The sequence below is a fragment of the Bombina bombina genome, chromosome 2 (genome assembly GCF_027579735.1).
Source record: "Bombina bombina isolate aBomBom1 chromosome 2, aBomBom1.pri, whole genome shotgun sequence".
NCBI classification, from domain to species: Eukaryota; Metazoa; Chordata; class Amphibia; order Anura; family Bombinatoridae; genus Bombina; species Bombina bombina.
This window is the reverse complement of record NC_069500.1, coordinates 1344289616-1344307081: the sequence shown is the minus strand read 5'-3', so window position 1 is coordinate 1344307081 and position 17466 is coordinate 1344289616. Positions and strand designations below refer to the sequence as shown.

The following is a 17466-nucleotide window of genomic DNA, read 5'->3' as shown; positions in this document are numbered from 1 at the left end:
TAAAATCTTTTTTTTTTAATACTTTAAGATGTAGAGCAATATGATTTTAAAAAAGGGCACTGAACTGTAATTGCATTTTATAAGCTTAGTATTGAGGTTATTCCCCACCTCTCTTTAGTCATAGGTGACTTTATGTAGACGTCTAGTTGCATTCCAGTGCGGATGCGTTCGCACATGCACAGCAACTCCCCTTTAGAGGCCTACAGTGTCATCTTGGTTTAAAAATGGCAGCGTCTATAAATTAGAGGGGGTACATGAAATGTATCAAGTGTTTAAATGTCCCTGTAATACACATTAAACAATATGAAAAGTTTAAACTATGTGCTTTGCTGGCTCTTCCGATTTAGCAATAAAGACAATGTATTCCTTCTCAGGTCATTTTAAAAGTCTTCATGCAACTCTATATAGAATAGAGGGGCTTGCTGTCTGCTAGAATTTCTCCATAGCTGCAGTCTCTCTGAATCATTGCTAACATTTATAGTCCTATCTGTATGAAACGAGAGTTGCAGAGAATACGAAAACGGAGGATCCTGCCCTCAATTTCTAGGCATCAGGAAATGCCATTAACGTTGTTTTTTCATAAAGTGGTATCATTTCTGTCCAACTTATTGGTCAATACCATTTCATTGGTCTACATTGCAGTGGCATAATATAAAAGTGAGTACAATTAGATGATTTCACTAGATTTGGAACTAGATAAGGCTTTACAATCCTACACAATGGTGTATATATATATATATATATATATATATATATATATATATATATATATATATATATATATATATATATATATATATATATATATATATATATATACATATACATATACATACACAAAGATTTTAGAAGAGTAAAACTCTACGTGCCCTGACAGCAATAAAACACCAACCACTGTTAACCAATTATGAAGAACACTTACCCTTGTCATTTTAAAAAAATCTAAAGATGGCCGGTGCCATCGGACATCTTCGTCACGTCTGCGCTTTAGTCTGGTTTTCCTCTCATTTAGCACACAGGGCTGGGAACGGCATCTCAGTAAGCCCTGACGCCTCCTGAGCTCTGGAGTTGAGGTTGGTGTGCTATTGGCTGAAGGCAAGAGGTCTCCGTTCTCTGTAATATGCTCCTGAGACAAAGAGAGGCGTCTCCTTGGATCAAACTCACAAGGTTCTTCAGAGTTCCAGCGACTGCTAGAACTTGTGCTTCCTTCACTGCTGTCCACATAGCCACTGCTGGCAGATGAAGGCCTAGGGACAGGAGACAAGTCGCATGCAGTAGCTGTAAAGATGTTATTGTTGAGAGCCAGTGCATTTTGTGGCAGACTGATACTTGTGCTTCTCTGCAGAGTGGCACCAACATGGCTATTGCAGCGCTGTAATGTGGAACTCCCACCACTATTACAACGTCTTTTTGATACAGGAGTCCAAACCTTGGAATTCCCAGGTTTCCAGGGGGAGCGGCAACGGGACAGTTCATCTGGCTCAGACAATGACCTGCAGTGCCGTTTTGTGGGAGGTGCCAGAGGCTGTCCAAGGCTTTCATTGAGGTTAAGTTCACTTATCCACCCTGATACTATGGACTTACTGGTTGATTCATTTTGCCATTTAAGATGTAATCCTCCAGTGGTGCCTGCACTGAATGGGCACACCGGAAAAGGGAATATTGAATTCTTGTTCAACTCAGTCCTGATTGGACAAGCACTGTTAATAATATTCCATGGGCTCTCTTCTAAAGGAAAGAAAAAGAAAGAAATGTATTAAAGTACATAAAAAACCTTGAAAGTAAAAGCATTATACAAAGTCAAGTCAGTTATAGAACTAATGGCATATTTAGTATATTTAGATATGAGAAGTTAATCAGAAGGCTCAGCATTTGCAGAACTAAGCAGGATGATATTTTAAAAAGGGGCATGGACATAATATATTAATTTGCTCTAAAATACTTGTGCATGTATATGGTAAGCATGTGTTTTGTTCCAATAGATTCCAAATTCACAGCATGCAGCACAGATATTTTTGGAAAGGCCCTGGAACAAAAAAAAGTAACTTCTATAATTAAAGTGAAGGTAAATCCTAGAGTTTCAAAAATGCTAGGATTTAACATTACAAAAAAATAAAAGGCCGCCTTCATTCATCAGTTTAAACAAATAAACTAATGAAAAGGTGTCTATATTTGCCACTGTTTAGCTAAGCGGCTCTGACAGCCCAGCTCATTTTTTTCAATGAGGCGACGTTCCCACCTTTTAGCCAAGAGCGATGAGGGCCGATCGGCATTATGCTGTAGACATGCACGGCTATTGGTCAAGAGGCGGAAACATCACTGAAAAATTAAGCAGGGCAGCCAGAGATGCTAGGCTTAGCAGTGAAGCCAAGCCAAAATGAAGGCACCTTTTCATCTGTTTATTTAAACTGATAAATGAAGGTGGCCTTTATTTTTTAGTGATGGTAAATTCTAGCATTTTATCAAACGCTAAAATTTACCATCACTTTGAGAACACACACACAGGCGTTCAACATTTTGGGGTCACTTATTTCATGCATGTTTTCATGGAAAATATGGAAGTGTCAGAGTTTGAATAGGAAATATAGTCATTGACAATATTTTTTAAAAATAAAAACTGCTTTAGTCAAAGAATCCTCTATGTGCAGCAATTACAGCTTTGCAGACCTTTGGCATTCTAGTTCTTAATTTGTTGAGGTAATCTGAAGAGATTTCACCGCATGCTTCCTGAAGCACCTCCCACAAGTAGGATTGGCATGATGGGAACTTCTTACATACCATACGGTCAAGCTCCTCCCACAAGCTGCTTCATATGTACCATACGGCCAAGCTGCTAAATAGGGTTGAGATCTGGTGACTGTGCTGGCTACTCCATCAGAGACAGAATACTAGCCGACGGCTTCCTCACTAAGTAGTTCTTGCATAGTTTGGAGCTGTGCTTTGGGACATTGTCCTGTTGTAGAAGGAAATTGGCTCCAATTACGCGCCGTCCACAGAGCATGGCAAAATGTAGTTACAGCCTTCCTTCTTCAAGGTCCCTTTCACCCTGTATAAATATCCCACTTTACCACCACCAAAGCACCTCCAGACCATCACATTACCTCCACCATGCTTGACAGATTGTGTCAAACACTCCTCTCCAGCACCTTTTTATTTGGTCCCATAAATGTTCTTTGTGATGCAAACACCTCAAACTTAGATTCGTCTGTCTATAACACTTTTTGCCCCATCTTCCTCTGTCCAGTGACTGTTCTTTTGCCCATCTTAATCGTTTTTTTATTGGCCAGTCTGAGATATTACTTTTCTTTGTAGCTCTGCCTAGAAGGCCAGCATCACTGAGTGTTTTGCGGATTCTATTTAATAAAGCTGCCAGTTGAGGATCTGTTAGTTGCCCATTTCTCAAACTATCAAACTCTAATGTATTTTGTCCTCTTCTCAGTTGTGCACCGTGGGCACTACTCTTTCTATTCTCATTAGAGCCAGTTAGTGCTGTTCTGTGAAGGGAGTAGTATACAGCGTTGTACAGAATCATCAATTTCTTGCATGGAATAGCCTAAATTTCTCAGAACAATTATAGACTGACGAGTTTCAGAAGAAAGTTATTAGTTTCTGGACATCTTGAGCCTGTAATCGAACCCACGATTGCTGATGCTCCGGACACTCAACGAGTCTAATAAAGTTTTCTTGCTTCTTTAATCGGCACAACAGTTTTCAGCTGTGCTAACATAACTGCAAAACGATCTAATGATCAATTAGTATTTTTAAATGATGAACTTGGACTAGCAAACACAATGTGTCATTGGAACACATTACACATGGTTGCTGATAATGGGCCTCTGTACACCTATGTAGATATTACATTAAAAATCAGGTATTTCCAGCTCCAATAGTCATTAACATTAACTATGTCTACACTGTATTTCTGATCAATTTGATGAAAATAAATTGTTTTTCTTTTGAAAACAAGGACATTTCTAAGTGACACCAAACTTTTGAACACGTGTGAGTGAGAAAAAATTTTTATTGGTTGATTCAGGGCTGTCTTATGATTTTGGGTTATCTTATTTTTCTCTGGTTGATATCAAATCTTTTGCTTGATAAGTCGCTTTACGTTACCTGATTGTAGCTGGCAAAACTAGACCCATAAGCCTTGAATGTCTTTACTAATGTTACAGGAAATGATTTTGCTGCCACCCATCTATTGATAGGAAACAGCAAAACAAACATTAATTATAACCAATTCCTGATTGAATTGGGGAATTTTAGTTTTGTATGTGTAAGATGCTTCTATTCAGCTGCATTTAAAGGTCCTCAGACACCAAAAGGGTAAACGGAATGTTTATTTTGCCCTTTTCATCTGCCCTATGAAAGAAGGCATTTTTACTATTCAAAGCAGCTTACATACACAAAACAGGATCCTACCACTGATACCCTGGTATTGTTCAAAGACCAGTATAAGCACCAGGTATCTGGACATATCACTCAAGACTCTTTCTATAGTATCTGATTTGCAACAGAAAAAAAGGCTTTAACTTATCCAGACACCTCGATTTTTCTAAATAAAACATAAAATACATTTTTTTATGTTTCACAGAAACTTACCATTGATTTCGTAAGGGAACAAGTTGCCAGTTTTGTTCAGCTTCTCAGATGAGCGCTGAAATTACCAAGAAAAAGAAAAGTTTCAACACCATACAACAGCTCATGGTGTGAAAGACAGTGAACATAGCCTTACTGAGCACAAACTAACCAGAAGAAAGCATAAATATATAAAAAGCACTTTTTTTTCTTCTGTCCAACAATATATACAAATAATACAATGCCAATGTTCTCTGTTTAACTTGTTTACATTAGAATTTCTGAAGAACATACATTATACAGTAACTAATATTCTGTGATGTAATCAGACCACCCGCTTCTTTTTTTAAACAGCCCATGGGCATCCATTTACAAAGCATCTTTTTTGTGCATGTATATAATGCATTAAATATTTACTGAAGGCTTCCAACAAGAAGTCACATCTGTTACCCTCAAAGTACAGATTACAATTTTATTTTTTATGTTCATTTCAAAGCAGGGGTCTTCCCAAATCTAGAGAGACAGGGACTCTAAAATGCATACATTCCTGCAAAGTGGTTTAGTATAGAACAGCCTAGAAAAAACAGTTTTGTACATATATTTTGTGAGTTTGTCATAAAGTCTAAAGGATAAAAAAAAAAAGGATCCACAAATAGAGAGAATAAATGTCAGAAGCTTTCAGTAAAATATTTTAAAATCAAAAGGATATTTATACAAAAATGCATTTATAAAGCATACAAAATAATTTGACGTTCCTATAAGCAATTAAATTAAGCTATATGTATCTCCGACTCACAAACTGTAAGCAAAGCTGTCACATTGCTAGATAATGCACTGTGTCACGGGACATGAAACCCATCAATTCGCTTTAATGGTTCAGATGGAGCATACAATTTTGAACATTTTTAACAAATTTGCTTCATTCTTTGATATCCTTTTGCAGTGGGTCCCCCCCCTCCCAGAACCTTTTAAATGGGCAATTTTTATTGCACACATAATCAAATATATTTATGTTAAAAATTATGCAATTAATTTGTGCTTTGGATAGCAGAAAATGATAATAGAAAAGATTACACTGCCCCCACACAATGCCACCTAGCTGGCAATGAACATTGTATATGTGATGCCACCAATCAGCAGCTAACTCCCACTAGTGCTCTGCTGCTCCTGAGCCTAACAAGGTATGCTTTTCAACAAACAATACAAAGAGAATGAAACAAATTACGTAATTGAAAAGTGGTTTAAAATTACATTCTCTGAATCATGAATGCTAAATTTTCCTTTAGTGTCTCTAAACCAGATATTTCCATAAATCAATAGTTGTAATTTTACAAGATGTCTGGTCATCTAAATTTGAATACATTTGTGGTGACATGCAATTAATAGTATGCAAATAAAAAGGCAATAGTTGTGCAGAGAAAATATTCCTAGGTTTATATGAAGCTTCATAAAAATATAAAATGTAAACATGAAGATACATCTTTAAAGGCAATGGAAACCCAAAAATGTCATTCATGATTTAGATAGAACATCCTTTACTATTATTATCAAATATGCTTCATTCTCTTGTTATCCTATGCTGAAGGGACAGCATCACACTACTGGCAGCTAGCTAAACACGTCTAGTTAGCCAATCACAAGAGACAAAGTATGCAGGGTTCAATCACCAGCTAGCTCTCACTAGTGTAGCATATGTGCACAGTCATTTTCAACAAGGGATACCCAGAGAACAAAGCACATTTTATAACAGAAGTTATTTTAAAGGCGTCTTTAAAACTACATTTTCTGATTCTTCAAAGGGGAAAACAAAAATTAAACACACAATGCCAAAACAAATGCCTAGTTTGCATGTTACACAACTATTGGCCATCACTCAAATAGAAAACAAATATGAACTATATTGTACCGATTTATACAGCATATTCTGAGAATGAGAAAAGCCATAAAACATATTTGATTATCGAACTTCCTTGCAGGAATGCTTGCTGGACCTAGATTTATTTTCTACATCGCCAAAAAAGATACTATTGTTCAGCAACTTCCTGTCCTATGATAGCTTTGTGTGTGCGTTTCTACTGTGAAAAGTAAACATCCTACACCCTCTTCTTTTTTTATACACTAGGTAGAAATATATAACAATCCCTAGTTCAGAGAAAACCAATGTCAATCAATACACCTGAGATATGCCCACACAAACTCGTTACGTTAAGTAATCTGCAGTAAAAAACATGGCTGTTTATGTTGGCAGCGCAATATGAATTTAAAGGAGCACAGACCAACACTTTATTATTTGATGTAATAACTAACATCTTTGAAAAGGGACACTAAATGCCTTTACAACATTACAACATTTACAAAGACTACAGAAAAATTAACAGTGTGATATTTTTAGAATGAATTCCTCGTATGCTGCATTTGTTTTTCAAATAGCCAAACTCCCCCCAACATTTGTCTTATTTGGAGAAGCTAATCTGAACTTGTTATAACGTAGTGTTCCACTGTCATTTTGTTAGCAAAATCTCCATTGTATCTGATCAACCTTGCTGAAGTCAATTTGGCAAAGATATGTGGCACGGTTACGCTTGTGAAGTCCACAGTGTGCACTTCCAGTTCTCAGATGTGGAGAGCCCACAATTAAACAAATCAGGGAAGAAGGGGGGGGGGGTGTAATACAAACTTTAAAAATTTACTGCAGAGTTTATTACAGAAACATTTTATAGATCACAAACGGTTAGTCATCGCTTTAATGTATTGGCTAAAATGTTACCCCAGAGTGAATGGTACATTCACTAAAAATCTGATTGCTATTTATATGCTATTGTTATTATGGAACATAACCTGAAATACAGCATGTGCTATGTTTGCACAGTGAACCCTTTCTTATCAGGGTAGAAAGCATACTTCATCCATTCAAACATTCCTAATTCGCACTATGCTTAAAGAGAAACCGCACTAACCATATGCATTCAGCATAACAAAATTAGTAAAAGAAAGCCAATGCATTGTGTACAAAAGGTTGTTTTCAAGCCAGTTACATGGAACAGAAACAGGGCAGGTTTGATTGGCGGCAATGTGCCTGGCTCTGTATGCCAAGACTGTTACAAGATAATTAACAATAAAATAGAGGGAACAATTGCTTAGTGCAAAGGACTGAAAATAACTACATGACTGTGTGCCAAACTGCCACCTTTAACTCACTGCCTGCCAGCGAGGGCTGCAAAACAAACCTATATATACCCTCTCTCCAAGCCTTCTGTTTGTGGTGAAAGTGTAAGGAAGGCCATGCAATGTTACATTAGCAACATTTGTTTAGTTCTATCCATTTATTTTTTTAAACCTTACAAAATAGCCAGTATATAACAAATAATTAAAATAAATTACTGTGATTTAAAAATAGCAAAAAAATGAAATGTTGCCCCTTTAAATTTAGGTGTGAGCAGACACGCGTAATAATTTAAACTTTAATAGTAATTATTTATATAAAATATACAAGATATATGGTCAGAACCAGTAGGGGTAAAAAAAAAAAGTCTACACGCCCCTGTTAAATTGTCAGGTTTCTGTGGTGTAAAATAATGAGACAAAGCTAAATCATTTCAGAACTTTTTCCACCTTTAATGTGACCTATAAACTCTACAACTCAATTGAAAAACAAACTGAAATCTCTTAGGTAAAGGGAAATAAAAAAAACTAAAATAATATGGTTGCATAAGTGTGAACATCCTTAAACTAATACTTTATTGAAGCACCTTTTGATTTTATTACAGCCCTCAGTATTTTTGGGTATGAGTCTATCAGCATGGCACATCTTGACTTGACAAGATTTGCCCACTCTTCTTTGCAAAAACACTCCAAATCTCTCAGATTGTGAGGGCATCTCCTGTGCACAGCCCTCTTCAGATCACCCCACAGATTTTGAATTGGATTCAGGTCTGGGCTCTGGCTGGGCCATCCTAAAACTTTAATCTTCTTCTCTTGAAGCCATTCCTATGTTGATTTGGATGTATGCTTTGGGTCGTTGTCAATGTGAAAGATGAAGTTCCTCTTCATATTCAGCTTTCTAGCAGAAGCCTAAAGGTTTTGGGCCAATATTGTCTGGTATTTGGAACTGTTCATTATTCCCTCTACCTTGACTAAAGCCCCAGTTCCAGCTGAAGAAAAACCGCCCCAAAGCATGATGCTGACACCACAATGCTTCACTGTGGGTATGGAGTTCTTTTGGTGATACGCAGTGTTTTTGTGCCAAACATATCTTTTGGAAAACTTTGGTTTCATCAGACCATAACACCTTTTGCAACATGCTTTTGGGAAACTTCAGATGTGTTTTTGCAGGGCTTGGGTGTTTTTTTTTGTAAGAAAAAAGGCTTCAGTCTTGCCACTCTACCCCATCGCCCAGACATATGGAGAATACGGGCAATTATTGTCACATGTACCACACAGCCAGTACTTGCCAGATATTGCTGCAGCTCCTTTAATGTTGCTGTAGGCCTCTTGGCAGCCTCCCAGACCAGTTTTCTTCTCATCTTTTCATCAATTTTGGAAGGACATCCAGTTCTTGGTAATGTCACTGTTGCACCATATTTTCTTCACTTGATGATGACTGTCTTCACTGTGTTCCATGGTATATCTAATGCCTTGGAAATTCTTTTGTACCCTTCTATTGACTGATACCTTTTAACAATGAGATCCCTCTGATGCTTTAGAAGCTCTCTGCAGACCATGGCTTTTGCTGTGGGATGCTCCTAACAAAATGTCAGGAAAGACCAACTAGAGCAGCTGAACTTTATTTGGGGTTAATCAGAGGCACTTTAAATGATGACAGGTGTGTACTGACTACTATTTAACATGATTTTGAATGTGATTGCTTAATTCTGAACACAGCTACATCCCCAGTTATAAAAGGGTGTTCACACTTATGCAACCATATTATTTTAGTGCTTTATTTTTATTTCCCTTTACCTAAAAGAGTTCAGTTTGTTTTTCAAATGAGTTGTACAGTTTATAGGTCGCATTAAAGGTGGAAAAAGTTCGGAAATGATTTATCTGTCATTTTTTTACATCACAGAAAACTGACATTTTAACAGGGGTGTGTAGACTTTTTATATCCACTGTATAAGGCTTTGCTTAGAATTGCATACGACAGAAATGTGGGCCGACTAGATATCTTTCCATCAAACTGTTCACTTTTATTTTCTGAGTTTCCAAATTAAGTCTTAAACCATTAACCCCGTATCAGAGACCACATGTAAGAAAACACAAAAGGTACTCAGTTTTGTCCTCCCGCTATTTCCTGTTCTAGGATTTGTATTGCAAGACATAAAAATAGGGTATTTTACGTCATGTTAGACAGTTGAAGACTTTATCTGATTCAGAAAATCTATTTGCTGTGTTCTGAAACTTTAAACTTTTTGCAAACAGGATTATACAGCATACAAAAAGGTGTGAAGATTCCAGATCAGTGTTTTCAACACATAACATAAAACAGCTGAAGGCAAAAGGTTTTTAATCATAAGAACAGTCACTTATCCTCCCAACAAGTTACAACTGACACCACACCCAGCATATCGCCAGAGAGCAGCTTTGGTCAATGTTTAGCCCAAGGTCAAAACCTATCAATGGTCCAATGAGGGCTGGGAAAGGAGTGGAGCTCAGTCAAGGTCGCAAGAACAAAATCACAAAGGACTTGTTGCTATGTATAGCTGAGTAAATATGAAATAACGGATGGACCTACACGTTTATTTTATGTTACTGTTTTACAGTAGTGGATACGTGGATCAGCCTTTCAAGAGAACACGAGAGCAAATGAATAAAATGCTTAGGATATGTGTAATGTTAATATAAAATGATGTGATAATCATTACATAGGAAAACACTTTATTTGGTAGTGTATACTGGTGCTTGTCATTTAAGCTTACGAGCAGAAGCATGTGCTTTTTTAGGTTATCTAGTATAAGATAACTTACAGTAACATTTAGAATCAGATACTAAATTAAAGGGACAGTCTACTCAAAATTAAACTTTCATGATTCAGATAGGGCATGACATTTTTATTTAATTTAATTGTATTTTTATTATGCAATTCTACTGCATTTAGTGATCTTAAATTACCACACACAAAAAAAAAATATATATATATATATATATATATATATATATATATATATATATATATATATATATATATATATATATATATATAGAAGGTCCAGAACATAAATTACAGTTTCTCAGTCCAGTATTAGGAGTATTGCAGAAGAGTTAAAATAGGGCTGTCCAAGTTTTCATATGGCCAAATTTTTCTCTACAATAGAGGTTTTAGAAACGATATAAAGTGAAACAAAATGTATTTCTGAAGAAACTTTAAATGAGAAATGCACTTAGTCAAGATATGGTACTAAACGGTTTCCCAATATCACTTGTCAGCTGCACGGATAACCAACGTAGATGAGCAGTGTGCAATACAGATGGGGAGAAAGCCCAACACTTCAATCCCTCAAGTATCTGCTACATGGGGGTTTTACACAGGTGCAGTGAAAATGCCATAGTGGTGGGTCAGATATAAATATAAAATGGCCTCACAATAAGGGGAGGGTGTACATAAGTATTAGAGAGATGCATTGTGGTCCTAAGTCATAGACTTGACAACCCAGAATAAAAAAGGATAGGAAAGTAAAAAATTATACTAGCTAAAAAAAAAAAAAAAAAACGCATGCCATTTTAAGGGCCACTAAAGTCATAATTCAGATAAAAGCATGAAATATATATATAAAACATCTCTTTGTATATGCACACTGAGGCTGCAGCTCCTGGAAATGTGCAAAAATACAGTATATGCATGTTGTGATTGGCTAAATCACTGTCACATGAAACAAGTGGAAGGAAAATTGGACCAACTTTAAATTTAAAATTTGCTAGAAAATATATATTTTTTGTAAGTGTTATTGCATTGTCTTTCTATTGTGTATGTGTCAATTTAACCCTACTATTTATTTAGTGGGCCTTTAAAATGTACTTCTATTATCAAATTTACTTTGGTCTCATATCTTTTTTGAAAATATGCAAATATCCTCAGAGAAGCAGAAATGCGCTACTGATTGGTGGCTGCACACGTCTTGTCATTGGCCCACCAGAAGTGTTCAGTTAGGTTTCAGAAGCGCCTTGCTGCTCTTGAACGGACCATCTCCTATGCAGGCATTAAACAGTTATATGCAAGCAGCAATACAATAATAAAATGCCGTTAACAGATTAAAGCATATTCTTCTTGCCCCCCCCCCCTTTAAAACAGATCTCCCTATAAAAAATACAATTAGGAATGTCTAGATATCTATATGTAACGGATACGCAGCAGAAGTGTATTTTATTTATACAAGATGAACAAAAATACCATTTCAAACCAGCTCTAACATGTCTGCTGTATAAACTAAACGAAAATAAAACCAAAAATGCTTCTATAGAAAGGTAACAAGGGTGAAAAGCTGCTTTTTGATCTGGGTTGTGTGCTGGGTTAATTAGTAACCTAAAGAATGATTAAGTGGAATTCCCAGATCTGTTTCTTTTAAACTGTGAAACGTTTGTGAAAGAATCAGCTTTGACCCTCCACAACATTGTGGCTGACGCACTACTGCAGCAACAATGAAATAAATGAGCCATCTCAAGCAGAGGTGAAACTAGTCTGTAAACCCTAATGGAATATACATTTGGTAACAGAGAATGATTGAATCCTCACTGTAAGAGTGCAGTTCCTGTGACAACACTGTGGCCAGTCTCTTCTTCTACAAGATATTACGCTAGGATTTCAAGTTTGCATATTATCTTAAGGGGTCTTTTGTCTTTATTTTTTGCTTCATATGAAGCTCTCTATACTAAATTAATGTATCACAGAAGTGTCAACAGCTGTATAAATTTATGGAAAGGTCATACAATTTTAAAAAAGGTAACATTTTCCTTGGAATCCTTCTTAATGCTAAACCAACCTGCTGGAACCATTTGACCAAACAGTTAGGGATAGACAGGTGATGGTTGACCTTTGGTGCAGAGGGAAGTTGTAAGCCTTTCCCCAGGCTGGTCCAGTGGATCCATGTAAACCAGGGTCAGGAAACTTGGGCCCCCAGATGTTTTGGAACTACATTTGCCATGATGCTGAGACACTCTCTAGGCTGTCTGAGCATCATGGGAAATGTAGTTCCAAAACATCTGGTAACCCAAGGTTGCTAACCCCTGATGTAAACTAATGTGAAAGCTGAGACAGGCAGCTAGATTATGGCCTGGTATAATGGGCTTTGCCCTCTAAACTGAATGCGGACAGTACTCTGCACAAGACCGCAGACAATCACTCTCTCACACTACCGGTTTAGTGCCTTTTCTCCTATGCGGTGTGTTAATGTGGTCTTTTTTTAATCTCAACATAGTGTTTAATAAACAGACACTGTACCCCCTTCACTTTCATGCAAGACAGCAGAAAAGTCTATAACCAGCAAAATACTGGGAAAATGTCAATATTGTTATGGGTTGAGTTATATATTTGGAAATATGGTCTCACAATGTTCCATACAAAACCAGTTTCCTCTCGCCACCACATAGGTTTTTTATAGCATACAGCTATGTGCAGTGCAGCCTGAATGCAAACAGTAGATAAGTAAAATGATTTGGACTGCTGTCATTTCTTGTACTATAGTGTTTGTGTGGCTATTTATATTGCATGAAACCCTCAGCCCAACATGACACTGCTCTATTCAGCAGCAGGCAGATATGAAATCATTATCCCCCTGATGAACGAAACCACTGCAGTTAAGAAAAAGTGCATTTCTGCACAGATGCCTAAACTCCAACTTTCCTAAAACAGACGGTTACAAGAAATACTTCTAACTATCTGCCTTCTCTTTCTACTTGAGGCATTTGCTGCCTAGTAATGTGCAGTAACATCCTGTCTTTTGGGGTGTTTTTAAACCTTACATCTTATATACGGTTAAACACAAAATTTAAAAATGCACAAATTAATTAGAGCATTTTAAATGCTGAAAAGGGTGAGGCACGGCAAAACGAGTTTCCCAGATGGGCTCCTATTCTGCTCCTGAGAAAGACAAAGATGACAAGATACTTATGAATGCCACTCCTTATTAGTTCATTGGCCATTGTGCTAGTCTAGCAGCAATGCATCTCTGAGCATAACTAACTATATGTTAGCAATGAGCATCTGTGTAATAAAATTCTGTAACAGAGTATTTTATTAATACACTAGAATGTCAAGATATTAGTTATTTATAAAGCACCAATATTTTACGCAGCACTATACAAAAAAGGTACGCTACATAAATGTGGGTACAAAAAAATATTTACAACAAAAGATTGTGCAAGGATATATTATATTACATACGCACACTGAGAAAACATTACAAGATGGTGACTCATACGTCATCACACAAATTCAAAATGATTAGCTTTAGTTGAAGAAATTCTAGCAGTTACACAGGTTATGTGGATCAGCTCCTTCAATGTACATTTCGGTATCCCTATACTGACCTACAATGGTTACATTTGTTGATGTTGAGCTTTTTCGCATGCATTTGCTTACCAGATTAATATTATAGGTTTTGCAAGTCAAATCATCCAGGCTTTGGTTTTGAAGCTTCTCGGTTATTAGTGTTACCATGGTAGTTGCACCTTTTCCTTTTCGCAAGCCTAAAAGCATGGATCCTCTTGGTTTAATACTGTTTAGCCATTTTATCAGCTGGTGCAATTAAGCATCCATTCGGCTTAATTCTGTGTAGTACTGCAATGCATTATTCTCATCTGCAAAAACAAACAAAAAATAGTACTGAGCAAACAAAAAAAATAAAAATAATAATGTAACATAACAATTGCAGCAAAATGCCTAACACTAAATTACTAGGACCTTTAGAGGCAGTTTTAAAACAAAACACTTAGACTCTTATTTTAAACTTGCCAAAGGTCCATCTGTTTCCTAAATGGCACTGATCGAATGAACATTAAAGGTTCACTTAACGGTAAAATGTAATTTACCCATAATAAGTTCCAAATTAATTCTTATAACAGCCGCAGAGTATTGGATGTATTGGAAATTGTTCCTTTAGATTTATTTTTTGCAATTGAAATAGTTGGTTTTACACATTGAAACCAGCACCTTTAAGGCACATTTCAGTACATAAAGTAATACATCTTTAAGATGCAGCCAGCAGATCCAATATGGCAGCCGCCAAATGGTACACAACATTCCTGGCGCTAGGCCCAATTTCTGAGATGCTGTGAATTTGTCAAACCTTGAACTAATGTCCCCTTAAAGGGACATTAAACACTAAATACATGCAGTGTTACCTAGGTTCCAATGATTTCCAAATTAAGTACTGACTGATCACTGTTCAGCTCCAGACAGGGAAAAAAAAAATGATGACCATAGGACTTCAAGGACTATATTATGAGATGAAACAAACAGGTCGGTGAGAAAAGTTCAGAGACTAGTAAGGAAAACTTGGTGTAAAATAACATTCCTTGTAAGCAGAAAACAACTTTTTCAGCAAAAGAACATCCATTTAAAAAAAAAAAAAAAAAAAAATACAAAAAACCAAACGTACATACTTTTACTAATTTCCCTCCTTTAAATGCAATTTAAAAAAAAACTAACGATCTTTTCAATGGTACAGAATTTGAGAATACTGACAAAAAAAAGCACACACAACTCATGTCCCTTTAAAACGAATACGTAAACAAAAAAAAAGTAAAAGAAAAAACTTTGACCTGAAATCAGTAGTGTAGAAACTTGTCAGGATAGGTCATTTATATAAAATGCAAACAATCTGGCTTTTAACACTTCAGATGATACTATTACATTTGCAATACTGAAAAACAGCATCCAAGTGAAATAGTAAGTGTGTTAGCGCTGAGAAGGCCTTCAGTCTATTGCTAAGGAAATGACATCTTTCTGCCATCCCACAGGGACAGTAACCAAACCAAAGCCCTCAGGTCCTATTGTTCTAACACAAAGGATCAAAAACAGTTCAAGATAGCCCTCTATGGAGAGGCCAGCACCACACTGTAACTTTATACAATGCGGGCCCCGTTGGGACTATAGCACACAACCTTCAGAAGGGCTCCACAAACACTACAAATAAAAGCAGAACATCTTATAAGACAAAGAACTGTGTTCATGCATCCCAAAAGGAGGGTTTGGAAAAATTAATCACGCTTACATCACCCCTTAAGCTCTGTGAAAAATAAACATTTTCTTTTAAATAGGAGCAGTAATTATCGGACATTAATTTTATTATTCAATCCTCAACAGTTGGCCGGATAATTATGGCATCACGCTTACTTCTCAAGGCAACGACAGGCAATAATAAGAGGTCAGGCAAGGTGGCCGTTCAGCCCGTGGATAAGATGATTAGAGTTTATATTAACCCCTCAGCCGTAAGAGGGATGCAACTTGACTGCTATGCAATGCAGCCCTCCATGCTAGTCAACAGGGTAAAGGGACAGTGCTATTATACACTCCGTGGGACAGTAAAGTTAACAAAAAAGGACAGATTTTTTTTAATTTTATTTAAATAAAAAAATAAATAAAAAAAAAAACCCTGCTACTTCTGATTTTTAATGCAAAAAAAAAAATCCTTGCTTTAAAAAATGACTAGGTGGTTCTTGCATTACTGCACCAAGTTAACTATGGCTCCCAAACGAAAAACCGTAGGCATATCGCAAGTTATGTGCAACTGCCACTTCTGATTGGCTAACTGCTCTTGTAACTGAGCTGAAAGGACCTGCAACAACTGAACCTTTTACCTCTGAGTTATCTAAAGTCACTAAAGCAAAACTTACATGTTGTAACAAAATAAGAGCTTTTTACATTGGGTTTCTTTAAAGTTTACTACAAGGTCCTGAGCAAAATTTAAATATATACCCACACAATCATAGTTCCTTGCTTAAAGGGGCAGTAAAAGTCAAAATTAAACTTTCATCACTCAGAGCATGCAATAAATTGTATAAAAAAAATAAAAAAAAAAAAAAAAACCCTTTCCAAAATTACCTCTTTAACCCAATTTCCTTTGTTTTCTTAGTATCCTTTGTAGAAAGGCATACCTACATAGGTTCAGGAACAGCAATGCACTACTGGGAGCTGTTGGTCCAACATATGTGTTCTGCTAGCTCCCAACAGTGCATTGTTGCTCCTTTAACAAAGGATACCAAGAGAATGAATCAAATTTGAGAATAGAAGTAAATTGTGAAGCTGTTTAAAATAGGATGTTCTATCTGAATCATGTGTTTAAGGTCCTTGAAGTTTAAACAGTTATAATACAAATGGTTTGTCCCAGAAAAATAGTAGATGTTAGTATCTGTTTAATAGGAGTTTCTACATATGACTTAAAGGGACAGAATGCACCTTGAAATGACAAGACATTTCTGTTGTGTTGATAAAAAAACAAAACAAAAAAACATCTCAGCCAAGTCTAAATATTTGAAACCAATTAACACCTTTTTTACTGCAACCATTTTTCAATAGCCAAACTTCATCCACCATTTACCTTACTTGGAGCAGCCAATATGGGCTTTAGACTACAGACAAACAGGCTAGCCACGGTCATAATAGTATAAAAATGTATTGTTTTGGAGCAGTGATCAGTTAAAATCAACTAGGGAGTGGTATGTAGCAGGGTTAGCCTCCCAGAGTCAGCAGGGTGCGTTTCAAATTCTGAGAATTAGAAAATCCTTGTGTCATTTTTCTTGGAGCTAAATTACATTAAAAAGAGAGGGGGGAGGGCAAAATAATTAAGATATTACAAAGTTGTTTCATTATGCATAATTAAACATTTTATATAAACAAATCATCTCAAGGTGTTTACTGTCACTTTAAAATAAGCTGTAAAATGATGCCCTCTCCCA

The 17466-nt window shown here is 36.4% G+C and overlaps 1 protein-coding gene across 2 annotated transcripts in view; it reads right to left on the bottom strand.

Moving 5' to 3' along the window:
* The window catches only part of FAM53A (family with sequence similarity 53 member A), an 84054-nt gene that overhangs the window by 38401 nt on the left and 28187 nt on the right, over window positions 1–17466 (bottom strand). For both annotated transcript variants that reach the window (XM_053704236.1, XM_053704237.1), the window contains exons 2-4: window positions 14150–14367; window positions 4603–4657; window positions 923–1728 (exon numbers count right to left, since the gene is read on the bottom strand). In XM_053704236.1, coding sequence (XP_053560211.1) covers window positions 923–1728; window positions 4603–4657; window positions 14150–14266 — 978 coding nt within the window. In that variant the 5' untranslated portion in view covers window positions 14267–14367. The remainder of the gene's footprint in view (window positions 1–922; window positions 1729–4602; window positions 4658–14149; window positions 14368–17466) is intronic.